The sequence below is a fragment of the Malurus melanocephalus genome, unplaced genomic scaffold (genome assembly GCF_030028575.1).
Source record: "Malurus melanocephalus ecotype Western Australia unplaced genomic scaffold, MMel_1.1 scaffold_483, whole genome shotgun sequence".
NCBI classification, from domain to species: domain Eukaryota; kingdom Metazoa; phylum Chordata; class Aves; order Passeriformes; family Maluridae; genus Malurus; species Malurus melanocephalus.
The window spans coordinates 451,474-472,519 of NW_026623715.1; the positions used below are offsets into that span (position 1 = coordinate 451,474).

Here is a 21,046-nt window from a genome sequence, read left to right on the forward strand (position 1 = left end):
TTTTGCTTACTATTACAGAGATCGTACCTATAATGCAGGTGTTTTTTGCATCTTTTCCAGATGGTAATTAGAGATAACGGTAGAAATGTTAGGATAGCTCGAAACAAGAGAACAAATAAAATGTCTGTCAGATCTGAACATATTTTCCTGATGTCAGAAAAGATTATCGGATTTCTGTTGTTGCAAGACCCTACAAGAAAGGGTTCTCCAGAGGTGCCTTCCAGCCTCAACTATGCTTGATTTTAAGTTGTTAACATTTAAGCTTGTCGCACAAAAAAATACGCTATGATTAAATAAATTAATTTTGAGAATCCAAACACATCACAACCTATTATTTTTAATATTGTCACTCATACTTTCAGACAATAAGTGAGTCAAAATTGGAAACAGAATCACAGTGTGGTTGATGTTGGTAGGGACCTTCAGGGGTCATCATGTCCATAACAATACCCAAGGCTGATAACATTCTAAAATTCACCAAGAAACTGATCACATTTGCAATTTCCTGACCCTATTAATAAGTAAGTGGGTGCAAAGTTCAACAACTCCTCAAAAAATTACTCACCTTCAGCTTTACTAAGCTCCAAAGCCAGCTGCTCTCTGGCTTTGGTTTCCTCATTAAGTCGTTCTTGCAGCTCTTCCTGATACCTGATAAATTCTGTGGCYTCTTGTTGCTTTTTGAAGGACTCTCGCATGAGTTCTGTCTGAGTAACTTTAGCATGTTCAAGCTACCACAGGAAAAAAAATACAGAAATTAGATAAACACCTATTTTATCATCCCTATTTAAYGAACAGTTGCTTTACAGTGCAATGGGAAGTCTGACATAACTTCAGCAGACATTAGATAAAATCCTTATTGAACATTCACTTGCAAAGCACAAGATGAAGACTGACTTACAATAGTCAAAGCAAACAGGCTTTGTCAGTGTCGTGAACTCCATGAGCCACCTGGCTAAATCCGTGTCTTTGTTCCGGTAATTCCTGATTTATGAGTTTACAGTAGATTCACCCTTGTTTACACATGAGTTTTGCACYAAATATGAGTAAGCTATCAACCACCACATACTTTGAATGGCTAAAAAACATTGCATAAAACCACCAGAAGCCTTATTAAGATAGATGAGAACACCAGGAAAATGTGATTTTTGAGTGTCTTGCACATTTGAGCCAATAAGGGAGTAGAGCAATGCTTCTTCCAACTGTATCCATCTAGCAGAACTACTAAGGATTTTTTTTATTCTTCTCCACTTGTCTGRTGCATTAATACTTAACATGCACTAACACACATGCAGCAGTGTCTCACTGTGCCACTATCCTGAAGTACTGGAAACCCAGGTCACATAAAATCGCATATTTATAGTTTAGACATACCAAAAATGATAATTTCAAAACTACTAAAGATTAGAATTACAAAAGCACAACTTTTGATTACACAAAACGTCCACCTAAGATAACAGCAAACTGAAATCAATTACCAAAATTTTTGCTTCTCAACTATTAACATTTATAGTTGACAGCCACCTCTCTGAGGGACAAAAGTTAGGGCTGAACTCTGCATGAGTTCTTTGTCTGGCTTGTATTCAAAATAAGACAATTTATTTTGAATAAGAACTATGACAGAAAATTAAATAACGTGTTTTCTGCTCCTTTGTTTTTTTGTTGTTTGCTTTTTTTTTTCATTTTAATTTTTGGCAGATATTTGAGAGTGGCATATACAGTTTCCATAATATATTCTGTCTCTCAATTTCTTAAAAAATAAAAGCTTTCTCACCAACTCCAGCTAACCTCATGAATATGAGGAGTTTGCTTTAATAGCTCAGAAAAATGGGTTAAGAAAGGTTTAATAGAACAGTGCACACAAAATTACCTACTTATACTTTTAGAAGAATAATCTGAATAACCAATACTCTTTTATAATAAACTGAATTTAAAAGACTTGATTTCTACAGCATTCCTTTTCAGATGAACATCACTAATATGTTCATGTTAATTATTTATTCTGATAGGGGTTAAAGAAAGGTCTAAATACTGCAACTAAATACAGCAAATACTGCAATATCTGCACTAGTCTGAGATATTTTTAAAAATTACAGAGCACTCTTACTTTATCCTTTTATTTTCAAGTGCTTAATGAAAGACCCATCTTGGATAAAATGGAAACATATGATAGATTTACTGTTCCTAGACAACTGAAAAGCAGCTTCCTGAAATTCATGAAACATTCCAGTTAAAACTCAGAATAAAAATTATTCTGCAGCTTTTTTTTAGTAATAGCAATTCTCACAGGGCAATACCAAAAAGAARTACAAACACAAACATGATTTTTTAAGAGCAAGATTTTTAAGATTTTTTAAGAGTTTCTCCAAGGGATTACTGGAAGCAATCTGCAAGCTTGTGCTAGTTACTGTTACTAGTCATTGCACCAAAGCTAAAAAGGAACAACTTGGACAGCAGTCTCTCCCCCAGTGTGAATTAYTCTCAGTGAGAAAAATGCAATGTAATAAGTAACAATGCAGTGCTTTAAAAGCAGATCTCAAATATCTGGAATTTAACATATTTCTGTGATAAATATGGTATCATATTTCTGATAAACTTCTTTGGCAAGAAATGATCAGAGAATTATATAATTAAGGCTTTTTCAGTGCCCACTGAAAAGTGACTAGRAAAAGGGCCTGTCAGCAGTACAACAGAGATAAGTTTCACTGCCTTCCCTTCTATTTAAACTTAATTTCTTTTAAAAACTTGTATACTTACTGAATAGGGAGGTGTAGGCAAGGAGATTTTAGAGACAACTTTTAAAATGTGTCCATTTTTTTTGTGGCTGAAGTGAAAAATTGAAGTATTTACAACTACAGAATTATTCTCATCCAAGTGTTCAGTGAAAGGAAAAGGATGTGGTAAAGGCACACGAGATTCAACCTCGTATGTATCTTCTTCTTGGCCTTCAGTCCACAAACCACTAAACAGATTAGATGCCCAGTAGGTGCGGTAAGAATCCATTCCAAAAATATTGCTCTTGCTGTCTTCTCAACTGTCCTGTGGGTATTTTGCACTAGCTAGGCTGGCTTTAGAAATTTCAGACAGGAATTTGCAACAGAACATGTGCCTTTAACAGTCTGAAGACACGTATCAGCACCGTCAGTGACAAACCCATCAGAATCAGCAGGAATCCTCAGATCACATTTCAMGCAGAGTAATTCAGAAGTGGATTAATCCCAAATAAAGAAGTCCAGGAAAACTTCATATGGTCACTCCTCAAAAATCCTTCTTAGAGAAGTTTCACATGAAAAAGCAACAGAAATCTTCCAGAAGCAGCTGGCAAGTAATTTCCAAGGCAARGAAGCACAATTTTGTTCTATCTGCACAGGAACGCTGCCGCAGACAAGCACGCTAACAAAACTGAAACTAAAAATTTTCCAACTCCACTACGGCAAATGAAAGAAAAATACAGCTAWGTCATTTGCATTCATCCTTGTTCCTGGAGTTAATTCAACAGGAAGAACYTTCTCAAACTCTGCTGGTTTAATGGCTTCCTGCTAGTATCTCCTAGCTGAAAGAGTTCTGGGAGTGGCCCAGTTTATTTACCTATACATAACACCAGCAGGTGGAATTTGAATTAATACACCCACTATATGCCTTGCCTCCACTTTCAAACTGCACTTCAGGTCTGAAAGCATGGGTTCAGACAGGTCTCATCCAGTTACTTTGAAGATTTTGCCAGGTATTCTCTTACTCTTTTAAGCTTATTTGAAGAAATGGGTACATGTCTGTATGCACAACACAACTGATTAGAGGAAAGGTTAAAATCTTTTCTGCCCGTAACAGTTTTAGACTATAAAATATAGCAGACTAAGAAAAAAAAAAGTATTCAGTTTCTGAATATTTTAAAATAATTTTCAAGTCACCTATATACCTGTGGTATACACAAGAACTGTATATAATCCAGTACGCACACACCAGACATTGCAAAACAGACAAGTGTGAACACTTGTGAAGTTCCTCTACAGAAGAGCCAGAGAGGTGTCAGTATTTATACTATGGGAAAATGTGAAAACAGATTAATTTTTTAGTAACTTAAGGAAAAAAAGCCAAACATATATGATCATCAGGGATAAACCCATCTTTGTATAATCGATATTAATGGAAAAAACATGTCTGTGTATGTTTGAGCCATAATTCTCTTGCTGGTTGGCAAAATCTTAGCTACAAAGCTATGAAGGAAAAATAAACCTCAATCAACTAACATTAAATAAAAATAACCTGCTTAGAATACACTCTTTTTACTGGGATCATGAAAACCAAATACTTGCTGTAAAAATATCAGTCACAAAAGTAAAATAATTTACGGCTACGTATACAACTACTGTATCAGTAATGTCCAGAAAAAAAAATGCACTAAGCAGAATAAAGAATTGACAATACAGTTATTATCACAGCATGAGTTCTTTGTTACTGTAAAGCTTTGAAATTTTCTTTTTATCATCTCCTCTTTAAATGAGAGATTTCCTACAAATGTTTAAGTGTATTTTTTAAGAACTCCATATGTTGCAGTATCTGTGTATTCTTTTTTGTTATTATGAAATGCTAGGCCTTAAGCTGAAAAAAAGATCTCATAAAGCCAGACACCTTTTTTAAACTGAACTCATGTTTAAGGGAAGAGAATTGTTACAGAACAGGTTTGCAAATAAATGCCATGTAGAAACTGATTTATAATATCCACCAGACTAATTGCTATTTAGATAGGCCAGAGGTAGGTTTCAAGAACCTGTATTTAAATTACTTTTAACTTTAGTAAGTCACAAATCAGGTTTATTTGTTTTTTTTTTACAAAAAGATGAGTACCAACTTCATGTTTGAAGAATTTTTCAAATGCAACTTTCAAAATTTTTGAAATACTTTTAAAGCACTAAGCAGTTGAAGTACCATATAATGTTCACGATCACAGATTTTTTTCTTCCTTCCAAGACTTATGATATACACATTTTACACTTAGAGCAATTACTTATTGTTTAAGTAACAGTATTACTAAGTTAACTAATAGATTGGTCTGTAGCATAAAACACAATGTAGCCTTTGAATTCTAGTCTCAAATAAACTAAAGAGCTGACTCCGAAGTTTGAGTTCCTTAAGAGAGGTTAATATTTTGATATCTGCAAATTGAGATGTACACAATCTACAAGAAGAGCACACGATTTAAGCAGTGGTTTGAACTGAGCTAGGTACATAGCTCCCATTTCAGTTAACAAGGCAGTACTCCAGAAAGGAACTAACATCCCATCATACAAAGTACCCCAGTAGCAAACTGCCTCTTGTTTGGGTACTATTCCTGAATTGCATACTCACATAAATGCTGGAATGGAGACTCCTTGCCTGATAGCAAGGTGGATATGCACTTAATTGGCCATGTTTAAATCATATTTGGAAAAGACAGCAGGAGACCTTGGACTCCACCTTTTTGGCCAGTCAATTGACTAAAATGTTAGTCAACAGAATAAAGCACAATTGCCCTTAATCCTCCCTCATCACAAGGACCAGCTCTATGTATCCTGACACCTCCTGTCCCATCTCTGGATTGCAGCAGAATGCAGATGATCCATATGAGCAATGAAAGACTGCCCTAGATTGATAAGCATGACCAAATTCAGGCTTCCTCTGCAGACCAAACCAGATTTCTAACAGAAAACTAAATGCATCAGTAAAATCATGCTGAAGGAGCCTTTTTTTGGGTGGAGGCACCTGAAGCATTGTTTCAGCTGTCAAAAGGAGCCTGTGGGTTTTAGGCTTATGAGAACACATTCACGAGAAAAATAAAGAAAAAACTCCAACTGAGACACAAAATTTAAAATGCTTCTCTATTAAATCACCCCACCTGATTTGAGGTTTCATTGATAGCTTCCAGAAGCTTTTCAACAGCCGCTTGCAGTCGTGAACTAATATTCAGAATAAGCTCTTCATTTTCGGGATCTATTTCCATCCCACTTTCKGCAAGATGCTGGCTCAGCAGTCCTTCATCTGCTGCTCCTGACCACATGTTAATGTCATCATCTCCCATACTACTGCCATGATATGAGGAACAGGACTCTGGGAGAAAAAAATAGAGTAAACTTTTCACATGGACTCATAGCAATTYAAAACATGAAAAMCTGTACAACTGATTACAATTGGAAAGACAAGTCTGAAAATGATTAAAATATTTCTCTTGGTCACAAAAACAGAAAAGGAAATATTGCATACTAAAACTCACACRAACAAGATAAACAATGTGTTAATTAAAAAGAAGCAGAAGTGCAAGAGAAAAGGAGATATTAACAGACAATATATTAGACATACTTTCAGTATGCTTGGGGTGTCTGATGCTCATCTTGGAACCTTTTTTACAATCAGTGACCCTTACTACTTCAAATAACTTGCAATAATACTTGCAAGATTGTCTTCAAAATACAAATCAGTTTTTTAAACAAACAAAACCAGAAATAGGCTGTCAGCCCCTGTTTCACCAACACCCAATTATGTTCCTGTGTGTTAACACAGAAGTGTTCAAGTGAATCAAACTCAARTGACTAAAAGGAAAGGCACGCAYGCAATTCAGACGGCTTCTTAGGAGAAACAGACTGGAATACAGCACAACAATATTCAGCACTGTTATTAGTGAACTGAACATTTACTAAAAYGGGCAGCTGAACAAATCAAGTACAGTGCAGCAGGACTGCAACTCTCCCTGCTGCTGGGCCACCTGGCACCTGCCTACTTCTCAATCTTCCTGAGGTCTCATTCCATTTAAGGGCATTTTCCATTCTTTCTGAAAAGCCAGATATACCGAGTTTGYCTATGGTATTAGGCTGATAGCCATTCACCTAGAAAATCAGCAGGAAATCTGCCATACTTAGAATTCAAGGCTGTATTTAAGCAATGCAAGTGAAAGCAAAGTCTTGAGTTGTTTTAAAATCACACTCTCAGTATGAAGGAACAATACAGTAGATACACTGTAACAGTAGAAACTATTGTTGATRAAGTCTTTTAAAAATAAAGAAGTGTTATGTCCTTAGGCTGACAGATTTGAAATTTCAGAACCAAATGCTACTGTGGAAAGTTTTTTAAAATGACAGTTTRCATAAAGAATATTTCTGAAACATAYTTAAAATGAAATAAATATTTTGGYGCRGTGCTTTTTGTATSCATTAGATGATTTTGCTTAGGATTTTCTAAAAAAATACCTTATTTTTCAAGAACAGCAGTATAACTCGATGAATTAAGAATAGTCAATGCCTGTTTAGCAATGAAGTTGCAACACTTTGAATTCAAGTTCCTGGTTACTCCACGAATTGTGACTGCTGAACTARAACAGTTTGTTTAGTTACAGAAATTGAATTGAAATTTTAACAGGTCAATCTTACAAATTGCCTTTAAAAATGTAGTTAGGTCTTSTTTTTACTCCTAACCAGGCAGGCAAAWAACACTGGCAGACACAAAATGAGTRCTGTTGTTGATGTTGTTTGAACCTAAGCAAGCAAGTCAAATTCTAGTTTTGAGGTTTGTTTTTAACAAGCTGCAACATGATTAACCACCTGGTGTACTTAAGACACATTCCTACCTGYAAGTATTCTGACAATACTATTTGTAACCATATATATGACCCATTCACAACAAACTAATCTATAGTGATTTTAACGGGGGAAGGTTTCACTTTGTTTACTTTTCTGATAAAATTGTCAAGATTTTTTAGTAACTTTTTTCTTCTAGTTATATTACTGTTTCATATCTCCTTTTAGATATGTGGGATATAATGTTACAAACTGTTTTCACACTCCAAAGAGGAAAAACAGAAGCACACTATATGCATGAATGGAACAAATAACCAGATGAATAGGATATACATTCACAYGGCACCTTTCATCTGCACAGGATTTCAAAGCACTTTTGAGTACTGCACTTTGGAACTTCAGTCATAAACTCCTGTTATGGAATGACCCTAGCAGTGGCTAGCAGTCATTTTCTGCCAGCACAGTGAACTTTGCAATGGGTTTATTTTATAACTTTCCCATAACAACCTAATATTCCATCCTCCTGCCGTATAAGGAAGGCTGCAAAGTTAACAATTTCACATTTTTTTATTCAATACCATTTTGATTTCCTACCACCCAAATCTGGGCTGGGTTTGGGTGTTTCAAAATATCACTAGTGATGCAGAAGCTTTAATATCCTCAGAGTAGAAAGGACCTTCATTTGAGATGGACATCGAGCATAAGTATTTCCAAATGTTGTGCCAAGTATTAATTAAAGACTGAGTTGAAGGAAAATATATTCCCTGCTGAGCCACCAACACACTTACTGCAGCACCTGATGCTCTTTGGAGGCCACCCATCTTAAGAACTGACCAGGTAAGACCCTGCTTAGCTTCAGAGATCTCACAAAATAAAAGCTCACAGTACAGTAGCACAGCTATAAACAAGATAAAACAATGACATATTAGTTACCGCACGATCTAATTCTTTCCTGATGGAGTACAAATTATCTGTGCAATGCTCCTGTTTGCCTTTTCACATTTAACCCATAATTCCTGTCCTGTCACCATTCTATTTCAGTAAATTATTGGCTTGAGAGTACATCTGAATTGTGCAATGATGATTGTGTGTAAAATACAGAAATAAAGACTATGCAAAATGACTGCAGAAATGTGCAGTTGGTTGCAAAATCATCTGAAATGGCTGTCTGGAAACTTCTGGAGAAAAACTTAAAAACACTGATGCCAGTTCAGAATGTAATCTTCTAAAAGCCAGGTCTGGAATATGTCTCTTATACTAATAATATCACTAATATTATTATTTCTTCTTGCCAGTGATCAGAACAGTTCCAATTGGCCTCCAGGAACTCACAATAAGACTTTCAACTCCTGTTACGCTTATGACAATTCTTTTGTAATTCCTTCCATTTCTTCTGGATAAATAAAAAATAAATCCACATTAAAATATCATTTTGTTATATGCAATATCTCAAAATAAAACATTAGAATTTACCTAAAACATAATTATAAAAAATTAGGAAAGAAAAAGTGAGCTGTCCTTGAAAGTATTATTTGGCACATGGAAACCTTACTAGTTTCAAAAGTAACAAAAGAAAACCAAAAAGTATCAAATGCACAAAAAACTTACAATAATTCTGTTTTTACCCTGGGRTTGGCAACCCATTTCTACAAAGTTGAAATTAACACAGTTTCACATTGTCTTCCTAAAGGCACAATAAAAGTCTCTGTATCCTTTTCCCTTCAAAATGGTCTTAGTATACAGCACCTTAGTACAGCATCTTTCCATGAGATTTTCAATGAAGGCAAGAAATAGAAATGTCCAGTCTCATTAATCACCCCTGGAAGCTGAATGTCTAATCCCCATTTTGTTTATTCTATTGATGCTGTTCAACCTCCCAGCCCAACAGAAGTAAATCAAATTTCTCTGTCCTCCAATTTTGTTTTTCAGTGAATACAAAATAATAAATGGAATATAACTGGCCTAAGTAAAACTATCATCTCTTTGTGTAAACTCTTTCCTTGCAATGAAAAAAAAAATCAGCCAAAGAAACAATGGTTTATATTGTTTCCTTTGCCATAGAGCATGCAGTTCAGCACGTCAGATGTCATGGCCCACTAAATCTTAAGAAAAGTGCTTAATTATACAGTGCTTGCTCATAAGTTTCAGATACAGAAGTTGTTTATGAGCTGCCAACTGACATTTATGAAGCAATACATATTTTGCATTGTGTAGGGAGCCAGTATCTCAGTTTACTCCTGGGATTCTAYTAARRAATTAAKGTTAGGGGTTACAAGTTGAAAACAAAAAGTCAGTTTTGTGGTAGTGCAGTGCTGAGCTATTTACTACCTTTCACTTGGTACACTGCTCAGAAATAAGGAGCTCAGAGGGCAGGCAAGAGCATTTAATATTCAAGGAATGCTATAACTTCACAGGCTTCTCCAGAGCAACGTGCATTACTGCAGTTTGTCCACCCAGGTAAACTCACCAGATTACTGGGCACAAATGCCATTGTCTTCCAGTAATATGATTGAAATTTGAACTTTACTCACTCTTCTAGAAATAACACCCTGTGCTTGCAGATAAATCAGTCAATGTCCCAGATAAACCGTGATGTGCTCTATAAATCAGGTGTAGTTGCATGTATATGACCTTAATGATTAAGCTTTTAAAGTGCTGAAACTCAGAAAAAACAATAAGCTGAGTTTGCTTGTTAATAAATATGGATTATGTTCGGAAAGTCAGAGAGAATTCACTTCAATAAACACATTGCTTTACTATTTTATTGTTAGATTTTTACAGGTATAAATGTATTTCTACAGATTTCCTCACTAATTAAAAAGGAAGATCTGTTTGGCTAAGTACTAGAAAACACAATAACATGCACAGTTAAAAAAAAAAATGCAGTGTCTACCTATTTCTTACTTCCATAAAACAATGGGGAAATATTTTGGAATTTGTCCCCTCAAGCCATTTTGTGTTAGTATAGGAAATGAATAACATGAGTTCCATTGCTGGAAAACACTAGCAGAATTTCTCATCTAACTGCACTTGAAAAAAGATCAAATACTTTAGCTGATGAAACAGTACAACTACTACTATGGCTGCATGACCTTACTGGCAGAAAGGATGCTGCTGTATCATTCTGAGAGCAAAAACAGGAGAAGTGGGGATAGAACTCCAAAGATACATTACAAACCATACATTCAGCCATTATAGCTGATGCAAGCTTGACTCTTCTTTAATTTTCACTTTTTACTTTGGTTACTTCTTCCTTCATTGTTATTTCTGAGTGCAAGCAAACTGCAGAAAGGATACTGGAATAAACACCTGGTAGGTGAACAGATCAAATGCTGCTCTGTTCCAAGAAGGGCCATTACCAGAACAGACATCTGCTCTCTTACAGAATAGCGAAATCTTGCATGAATCTTCAAAATACAGTAATAGCAAACAGCAGAGTAAAAACAGTCAACCCTTGTCACTAGCAGAATGGAACAGAGCTTCCTTCTGCCTGAAGAGAGCATTCTTTCATCAGAAGACTTCACAAGAAATTAGCAAATCATTCCAATTACAGGGCATGCTATGTGTTTAGACAGTAGTATTATGAAAGCCAGAAGTAAGCCAAAATGACAAATAAATGGACTTTTAAACTGTGTTTTGCTACATATATGTAATGCAAATCATCCATAATAGATTGTTAATTGTTAATGACAATAATTAGGGACACATACACGTATACACACTGACGTGTAGGGGCAGGCAAAAAGGGAATCATCAAAAACTACGGCCAGAAGCTTAGTTATTCAATCTACTATTCGAGGAAAAATCCTGAAGTTTCCAAAGATAATTTTTTCTCACAAATAGATTCAGTGAAATGGGTAGAAAACAAAAGTGTTGTTTTTTTAAAGGAAACAGCAGTACAAGTATAAAAGTGCTGTTAAGTTGAAAAAAAATCCAAGAATTTTTAGACTACAACTTCATACATTTCATTGCAGATAACCTTAAGAGTGATCAMCTGAAAAACATGTTCTCTGTGTTACAAATTCATGCAACCTTTAACTTGCCCTGAGGTTTAATGTGACCTATATTTAAAGCCAGAGTGCAATAATCTACATTTTGAAAGGAAGAGCTAAAGTTCACCTTTATGCACCTGCTGTATTATTACCCTGTAATAAATCCTGTAATAACTTCTTAATACTGAAATGTAGTATATGACTTCCAGTTCTTTTTCTCATTCACAGTAGTTAAAATTCCAGCCAAATCCAGAYATGTAATGTGTTTCAGGCTGAGCTGATCTGTTGCCCATTGCCTCCCCACCAGATCCAGGCAGCATATGCACAACCTTAATGGTCCTAAATGGCAATACAAYGAAGCACCTACTCTTGCCCAAAAGAGAAAGGGAGAGATACTATCCTCGTGCAGTCACAAGAAAATAAACAGAGCCCAGCAAAGTTCTCAGACATTGATATGTGACTAACTACAACATCAAAACGTTCCTTTAGTCTTGTGCCAACTAGCACTCCTAGAAAAAGCTGATGGGCAAGYGTTGGCAGTTAAGAAGTTCTTGGAACTGTGTCCAAAATGGGATTTGCATGCAACCACCTCTTTAGGAAGCTAATGAAGTCCACAAGCACATATATATATATACAGGCTTGTCCCACGCCAGCTGAGTGACCAGSAACGTACCTATGTACTTTTAGTGCACTGGTGGAGACACAGCCGTTGACACCAGTTCCCATTCCCCATCCACACAGAACAGGATCTAAGTGGGAGAAGATGCTGTGGAACTATGTTTCATTCTCTTTGCCACCTTCAACAGGAACTTTTTTTTTTTAATTCTCAATCACTTTCCCGTTCTGTTGCAGGCTTTGCAACAGGACCCTAGATGTGAGTTGTAACTGGCATGACCTAGACAACTCCTGAAATGTTGTCTCTTAAGCACAGATGTCATATGCATTCAGATGAAAAATAGATTGTGAGGTTTTTTTTTCCTTTACAGAATTTTAATTTAAAGTGTCGAAAGTAAGGGTAATTAAATATGTAATTAAAGTATGCAAACAATATTCCTTATGAAATACAAAACCATACAATCAATACCTTTCTCATAACCCACACGGATGCAGGGTTTTATTGGCTCCTCTGTCTCCATGTCCCATCCAGCTTGTTTGGAAGGCTGGACTTTCCCAGACCGATCCAGTAACCCAAGAACATGCTGACCAATTGTCTCCTCCATTGCCACAGTYGTCTTCACAACTTCTAAAAGAATCTTCATGAGCTTTTCATTAGCCTTCTGAAAAACATGCCTGCAGGACAGAAACTAATCAATCCTCTGATTTTTCCCTGATTTCCAAGTGGGTTTTATCACTTATACAGCTGCTCAACCAGAAAAGATTTGTAGATGAAATAGTAAAATTAGGATTTCTTTTTTAAGGCTAAATCCCACATMATATAAAAACTACATACGCMTTAGTGTAAAAAGCCAGTTCTTTGTACAAAATAAGTAAAAAGTCAAAGTATTTATCAATATTTCTACTTTTACCTTGGCATTTTATCTAGTKATTCTTTTAAAGGAGAGGGCTACTTTTGCCTGGTATTCATTATAAAATTATCCTTTTCTCAAAATGACAATTAAGAAGATTGTTCCTCTACACAGATCAAAAAARTTACAGAATTGTCAAAAGGGATTATAAAATAAAACAATCATACTMATATAAACTTAATTCACATATGTACATACAATATATATATAAATATATGTGTATAAATAATGTTTATGATTTAACATGTGCAATAATATATAGTAAAATAGGCTAAGATTTGTCTCATTCTCAATGCCATTACTTGGTTAGGCTTTATAAAAAATAAGACACTATTTAACCTAAAGTACATAATCGGAGATACATGGTTTTCTAGAACAAAATATGTACATTATCATCAGTCAGAATAAAGCTTATAAATGTTATTAATTTAACAGCAAGAACATGATTACAAAAATTTAAGAAAAATATTTTCGTAACARTTCTAAGCACCTTTCTTTAGAAAGAAGAGCTGAAGGTGTTTCATCRGGCTTTCTTCCCCCATCTTCATGCTCAAAGATCTGCTCTCTCACATCGTTTTGGTTTTCATTTTCATTCTGAGTAAGTTTTGGCAGAGGGAGAGAAAACAAAAAGGACAGGAATCCTGTCATGTCAGAATGAACACATTCTTCTTATACACAGTGGAATATGAAATTTAAGACCTAAATTAGTTGTCATTTCTTTTTAATACGTCTGCACCAAATTACAAATCAAGTAAAGGTCTTACTATGTGGAAAAAAAAATTAACGAACACAAACCAGGAAATAYAAGGCAGGGCCAATTAGAGAGAACTTTGTTACAGTGATTAAACAGTTGTTGTATTTTCTGCTGGCGTTGCTACAGCAACATGAAAAAGTGAGTTTACTTAAGGAAATAGCTGCAGTAATAATCCCCACCTTCAAGCTGTGCAACCAGCTTCTGCTTACCTGGAGTAAAAAAATTAYGCCTACAAGTATCACCTCTTAAATCTTAAAGCTGCTCTGTCCCAGCAACACCCAATATTTTTTAGAAAAATGTTACCTAAAAATAGTAGCAGTGCAAAGGAATCTTTTACTGGTTTCACATGCCACGGTTGCCTGGAAAGTCAAAGTCCATATTTACCTCTGTTTGTGTGCTGYTGTTTTGTAACTCACAAAACAGCTTCTCTTTTCCAGGTACGGAATGTTGTTTTAATGATTCCAGTTCTTCTAAAAGCATCCTCTCTCTCTCTGCAACCAGGTTGTCATTCTCCATTGAGACATGCTAGGAAAGAAATGGTATAGAGGTTCACACAGTTTTTTAAGCTTCTGAGTAAAGTGAGTCCTGTCACTTCTAATTTTTTACAGATCTTGAACAATGAAATTTCAGTCCATCTCTTTAAATCATTACGACAACACTGAAAGCTTTCTAGAATGGAATACAGCTAAAAAAATACTTAAACCTTCAAGATTTTCATAACATTTTTATGCTCTTTAGGAAACACAAGGGTCACAATGTAAACTGGAGGGAATTTCTGAATATTACATGCTACAACACATTTTGCACAATAAAAAAGATATTAACTTATTTTTATGAAAAGCCTACACACATTTCTCTCTTAGAAGAGCTAGAAGGGTTCATGGCTTAAACACAATGCATACACTCCTATACAGTTCTTATGAACATACACACTTGGCATTCAAAACTGGAAAAAAGCCAGCAGCCTAAGTTCTACTTAAAGATTTTTATCAGTTTCAGGAATCTGTAACCCTGACAAAGATGCACTTACAAAAGATAAAAGGACAAAGTATGCATACATCAAAAGGAAAGATGATCAGGATAAATCCTTCTATGATACCTTCAAAGGACCTAGGAGAAAAGCACCTGATGTTGCTGGAAAGGATTCCTAARGTTCAAGTGACTGACTTTCCAGATTCCAAAGCTCCTCAAGCCCAAGCTTAAATAGAGCAGAACACAGGTCTGGAAGAGGTCTGAAGCTCCTCTCCACGATGAAAGCAGATTTTTAGAATTCACTGATTACTACTTTCATGTGCGTTTTGGTAATGCTACATCCTTGAAATGAAATCAGAGCAAAACATATTCTTCTGTATTCTGTTTACTTTGTCTTTCAATGGAAGGAATCCTTGAAAGACATGTCTATAAATGACATTATTTTTGAAGTATTAGTGATTAAGATAAACTAATGAGTTTCATTAGCACACCTACTGCAGGCTTTGAATAGATACAGAGTGACAGCAAATTAAGTTTGAAAAGGCAAAGGAACATTGGTTTTTTTCACCAAACCTGTCAGCTTTTGTTTCATTCTAAAAGTTGGTAAGGACTTATCTCCCAGAACTGGGGAAAAAAACCCCAAAAGGCCAAAACACATTGTTGCACGAACCCACTGGCATTGCTCAGGTCAAAATGATAAAAATAATGAATTCTGTAGTATTTCTAGCCATGGCTGGTGGCTTCATTGATGAAAATGGCTGCTAACTGCATCCTGCACAGGGCCATGTATTTGGAAAGTGGCACAATTGACAGTGTATCTGCACTCACTCTCTGGTGGCTGCTGTGCAGTACGGCATGTTTGCTCCACATTTACACAAGTCAAAATTGATCCATCTGAGCTTTGATTAAAGAAAAATGTCTTCTACAAATATATGCAGTTGTGTGTTTTTATGTACACACACAAACACACACAAATAGATATGTGTGTGTGCAAGAGTGTGTACGCATGCACACAGTAAATACGTGCATGTCTCCCTCCTTATATAAATAGATACAAATGCATAAATATATATAAATCTGCCTGGTGATGTCCCTTTGTTAACCCATGTCAACTCACTGGYTGAACTCTGTATTACCTCAGCTAATTGCACTTTAAGACTCTCCAGCTCTGCTAAGAGTTGATCTTGGTTTTCCTTCTGCCGCTCCATTTGCTGCATGTGTCCCTGTCTCAGCAGTTCCGTTGCCTGCTGATGCTCCTGGTACTGCCGCACCAGCTCCTGCCGCATGTCCTCCAAACGCTCCTCGTACAACAGCAGCTGCCTGGATGTTTCTGGGTCTGTGGCCACCATCCCACTGTAGCTCTGAAATAGGGGAACTATTTTAGCATTTTATGCTCAATAACTAGTTCTAGTAAATAGTTAAATAAATTTTAGAAAATACGTTCACAAATAAAAGTAGCTACTAGAAAAGCATTATCGTGTCGTCTGCTTCTTGGAAGGTCCAGGCTTAGAATTATTCTCCATTTAAAATACATTTTTTTTTCCAATAACTGTSAACAGTATTTACTTTCATGCTTTTTATGACTGCTTTTTACCTTATTCATTCCAGCTAGGCCTGACCCTATGTTTATGAAATGCTAGCTATAGGCTTTACATCACTTGAATAATTTTTGTGTTCAGCTGCTATCCTTTACCACAAGAGACTCAAACTGTTTAAGTACTATTTTCTATCTGTTCCTTATATAAACACTGAAATAAAACCTAGCTTACAAAGTCTTTAAACGATTTATTGTCTGCAACACAGCTGATGTCCTTCCTCAGACACAGCATACAGGAAACAAGGCTAAATAATTTAGGTCTCGAGTTGTCAATCCTTTGAAAGGGTTGGGTTTTTCTAACACTTACTGGTGTTCCTTCTGCTGTAAGACCTTTGCCTTGGGAAAGAAGTTCTTCAGAAATTGCTGATTTAAGTGTAGTCTGTCCTAATATGCAGTCAGGGCTGCTATTAGAATGAAGCTGTTCTCCAAGTGAGTTGATCTCTCCAGACTCTTCATTGAGTTCMTTGCAAAGTGATTTCAATTCTTCTTCATGCTTACTGCCTTTTTCTGTTGCTTTTCTAAGACTGTCAACCTCTTCCTCACTGTGCTGCTTCTTAATTTCAAAATGTATTTCCCCTTGAGGTACAATCTGTGGTGGTGCCTCTTCTTCCTTTTGCCTAGCAATTCCTGACAATTCAGTCTGTTTAGCAAAYGCTACGCTCATTGACACAATAACCTGAATAAATAAGAGAAGTCTGTATTAGTTTGTTTCAAAGCATCTCCTATTACTGAAGAAATCTCATAGACGACCATCAACAATATAAATGTAAGTACCAGAAGTTCCCAGAGGAAAGCAGAAAGGTAAAAAAAATAAAGATATCTTGTCAATCTTGAAAATGGTCACATCTTAAAATATAGACATGCRGATTTAAGGTAGTTTAATAAACTATGATGCTGTTTTCAGTTACAACAGATTATTTAGCATGGAATTAACAAGTTCTTTTTTTAAAAGATCCTATTAGGCAATTAAAAAAAGTCCTGGCACTCTGAGGTAGGTAGATAAACCAAGCTTTATCTAATCAAGTGAAAGTCTGACCAACATGGAATTTTGGGCTGTGGAAAGAAAGCAGTGCTATGTGCTTGATACTCAACACAGGAATTTTACTTGACCAGAAAAAAACTACTGGCCCTAACTAGCTGCAATTGCAGTCACAACAGGATGATAACTTCTGTATTGCTAAGTTTCTCCTCCTAATACAAATAAACCCCTTTTCCATTCATATGTGCAATACTTTTCCAGATTTAGAATACAATTATTTATAGCACAAGCTACAAGAAGTGTGAAAAATAGTATAATAAATACAGAAGTGTTACATGTGAAAACACCAAACTCTTCCTTTACAGAAAATGTGAATTTGTCTTTTGAGCTTAAACTGATCTTAACAAAATACAACATTTCTTTCCTCATAAAGAAAGGTTTCCTYGGCAGCATGTAAGAGAATCTTTTTTTTATTTTGCGAATAAGTGGAAACTTTTTTGCAAATCAGAAAGTAAGTCCACAAACAAATAAATAAAAACCTTAATTTTACTTTTCATATTTTACATCACCAGAACCAAAGAAAAACGATGCATTTTACACAATATATTAAAATGCACAATAAATTATGATCAGAAAATAGTATGAAACTGTTAAGTGCAAAATGTTTTGAACTGACCYGCTGTTGAGCCTATGTTAGCAAGAAAAACCCTCTAAGTCTCTGGATTTTAAAAATAAATTCTAGTGCAGAATATGGTAGTATATTGTCTATTTCCTTTGATGTTTTAAACACCACCACTACAATCCACATGAATAGAAATTACGAGTTAGGAATAGGACAGATAGCTAAAAAAGACCAAAAGGTTTCAGAATTTTTATTAAGACTCCCCATTCAGAAGCCAAATGAAACAATTGTTTGTAAATAAATGATACAAAAGTTAGCATATGCTACAGCAATTGTCCAAATGGTTGAAAATRGTAAAGAAAAATGACAGATTTTTAAAATATATTTTAAAGTAACAAAATAGAAGTAATACCTTTGCTACTTCTTCTTCCAATCTTTCTTGGTACTGCTTTTGTAGCAATTGAACAACATCCAGATCATTCTGCATTTCAATCTCCCTAYCAAGCTGTAAGAAAAATATGAAATCTCAGATCATGTATTTGTGATTTAATTTCATTAGCTTCAAGAGATTTTTCCCTCAATTAGGTTTTCTTCATCTCACACAAATCAAGTAATTTTGTCCCACAACACAGAAGAAACAGGTAAAAGACATGGCCTTGTTTCCTCTTCAAAATTAWTTTTAAAAGTTGAGTTTGCAACAACTCTTCTTCCAGCACAAGTCAGAGATGTCAAATGCAGTGAAACCAGGTCAGAAAGCACAGAATCACGACATCACTATTTTGCAAAATGCAGAATTTTGAGCCAGACTTTCCAGCACTTTTAGGGGAGGAATACATGAGGTCCTTCCCATTTGCACTTGGTCTCTTAAAATCTTTGAGACTGCTTTTCCAAAATTTCTCCTAAAGTGTGTAGTGTGTACTACAAAAGTACTGGGAATTCACTGAAATTGCACCTTTCAGAACTCATGTTAAAAGAAAAGTCAYAGTACTTTGAAGATTCCTGAAGAAAACCCAGAATTTGAACAGTAATTCTCTYCTACTTTAGGAAGAAGCCAACTGAAATGCCTTGTTTCAGAGATAAAATAAAGAAAATAAATTTAAACCCAGCATCGAAAAAGCAAGTTTCATTGATCATAATTTCCAGATATGTTTTTCTGCAAAATTTGAATTCTTCCCCTAATGTGGAGTATCTAATAGTATAGTACAGTACTAAGATCATAACTACCTTAATACTACCAACTATTAGTCCATATTTCATCTTAGAACCCAAAGCATCTAAATTATGTCACTCTTATGTACATTAGCTGCCAGCTGAGTTATATGATACCTCTAATSCTTTATCYRTTCTTTTCTGATGAAGATTTTCTGTGCACTTTACTTTCCTGAAGACTTCTTTTAACTTTCTTTCYGAATCCATGGATACACTGAAAAGGTASAAAAARCAGAGAGGKGAAATAATAATTAAAAAAARATTAGTATTTCATTGTCCATGACTYGGTGAAAACTTRGTGTTAARTGGACCTAAATTTCACTACAAACTTTATTACTACCTATCATTCTAGAAAATAATTAATTTCAGGCAGTTACATCTACACAAGATGTCTTTAGATGTAAAGGATAGTGCCTGGAATTTTGAGGATTAAATGCARTCTACTGAGTTGAAGTTTTGAAATTGCTGCTATAAAGGTCATATGTATGAAATTACTTTTATACATAGTTCCATTTATCAAATCATCCTCTATTAAATAAAAATGCTGCACTACTCCATTTGCAATGTTTATGCTATTTTTCTGCAAGACTCTTAACAACTCTTGAACAAAACTACAGAAGAGCAATGTATTTATAAAGGATTTCTCAAATTTTGAAGTAAAACACAAAGCTTTAAATAAATGSTTATTTGAAACACTTCTTGAATAAGTGCAAAGTTTTAAGCATTGAAAAACTGAATACTACCTTGAGTGGTCAGAGGATACTCCAGCAACCTGAAGCTTATCCTGCAGATGGACAATCTCTGCACTGTACCTCTCCTGACTTTCTTTCAGCTGCTGTTGGAAATAGGACCGGAGGTGTTCCAGCTCTTGAGCATGCTGTTCCTCAAGTTGTTTTTTAAGGTTCCCTATCTCCTTTGAACAGTATTCTTGAATTGTAGGATCTATACATAGGTTATTTGAAGCAGGGATGAGAAAGAAAAAAACTACATTAACTTCTTCACAAATATTTAGCTGTGTTGACTGAATAATTAATGCAGTTTAAAAAAAAATCTGACATACTATCAACTACTTTTCCATAACAAAGAATGAAAACTAATCTTCCATTTTGCAMAATAATATTCGATATAGGTAACAAATTTTAATTGTGGAAAACTAAAAAAAGATGTAACCAAAAATGTATCACAGAATATAATTCTGCAATATTTACAGAACAAAGAAAATCAGAGTACTGTACTGCAAAATCTGAAAAAATCTCTTATGTTCAAGCTGTAGTAAAATATAAATCATTTAAAATTCAAAATCATTGTCTTTGCTTTCTCTCTGAATATATATACATTCAAGACAGCATATACATCTTTTTACCCATTTGGCTCTGTGAAGGAGTCTGCAGACTTTCCTTTCCTGTTTCCAGATGGATAGGTTCCTCTTCTTTCCTCCTTTCTGAAGAAGAGAGCCATGGGTCTTCGACCTAAATAATAATCAAGTAAATGCAATTGACAACAATTTACCCAGCAGTAGCACAAAAAAATTACATCCAATGATGTGCTCCCACTATGAGAGAGAAATGGACATGCTGGCATGAGTTCAGCAGATTTACAAAGGAGATGGGAGGCTTGGAGCATTTGTTGGACAAGGAGAGCTTGGAAGAGCTAAGCATGTATAACCTGAAGATAATAAAGGTGCCCACCAGGCTTGGGAAATCCCAAAATTCAGCTGGACACAGCACTTGGCAACCTCTCCTTGCTGAGGGGGCGAGTGCTGAATTAGATGAACTCCAAAGGTGTGTCCTAATCTCAACCATTCCAGAACTGTGACATGAACAGCAGCTTTCTCCACTTTCTCAAAACACTGCC

The 21,046-nt window shown here is 35.4% G+C and overlaps 1 protein-coding gene across 1 annotated transcript in view; it reads right to left on the reverse strand.

Annotated features, from left to right (window-relative positions):
- The window catches only part of AKAP9 (A-kinase anchoring protein 9), a 106,542-nt gene that overhangs the window by 33,887 nt on the left and 51,609 nt on the right, over positions 1 to 21,046 (reverse strand). The window contains exons 13-23 of the mRNA XM_057380944.1: positions 20,556 to 20,661; positions 19,936 to 20,134; positions 19,310 to 19,406; positions 18,396 to 18,488; positions 16,690 to 17,058; positions 15,922 to 16,146; positions 14,198 to 14,338; positions 13,550 to 13,653; positions 12,618 to 12,823; positions 5,870 to 6,081; positions 566 to 728 (exon numbers count right to left, since the gene is read on the reverse strand). Coding sequence (XP_057236927.1) covers positions 566 to 728; positions 5,870 to 6,081; positions 12,618 to 12,823; positions 13,550 to 13,653; positions 14,198 to 14,338; positions 15,922 to 16,146; positions 16,690 to 17,058; positions 18,396 to 18,488; positions 19,310 to 19,406; positions 19,936 to 20,134; positions 20,556 to 20,661 — 1,915 coding nt within the window. The remainder of the gene's footprint in view (positions 1 to 565; positions 729 to 5,869; positions 6,082 to 12,617; positions 12,824 to 13,549; positions 13,654 to 14,197; positions 14,339 to 15,921; positions 16,147 to 16,689; positions 17,059 to 18,395; positions 18,489 to 19,309; positions 19,407 to 19,935; positions 20,135 to 20,555; positions 20,662 to 21,046) is intronic.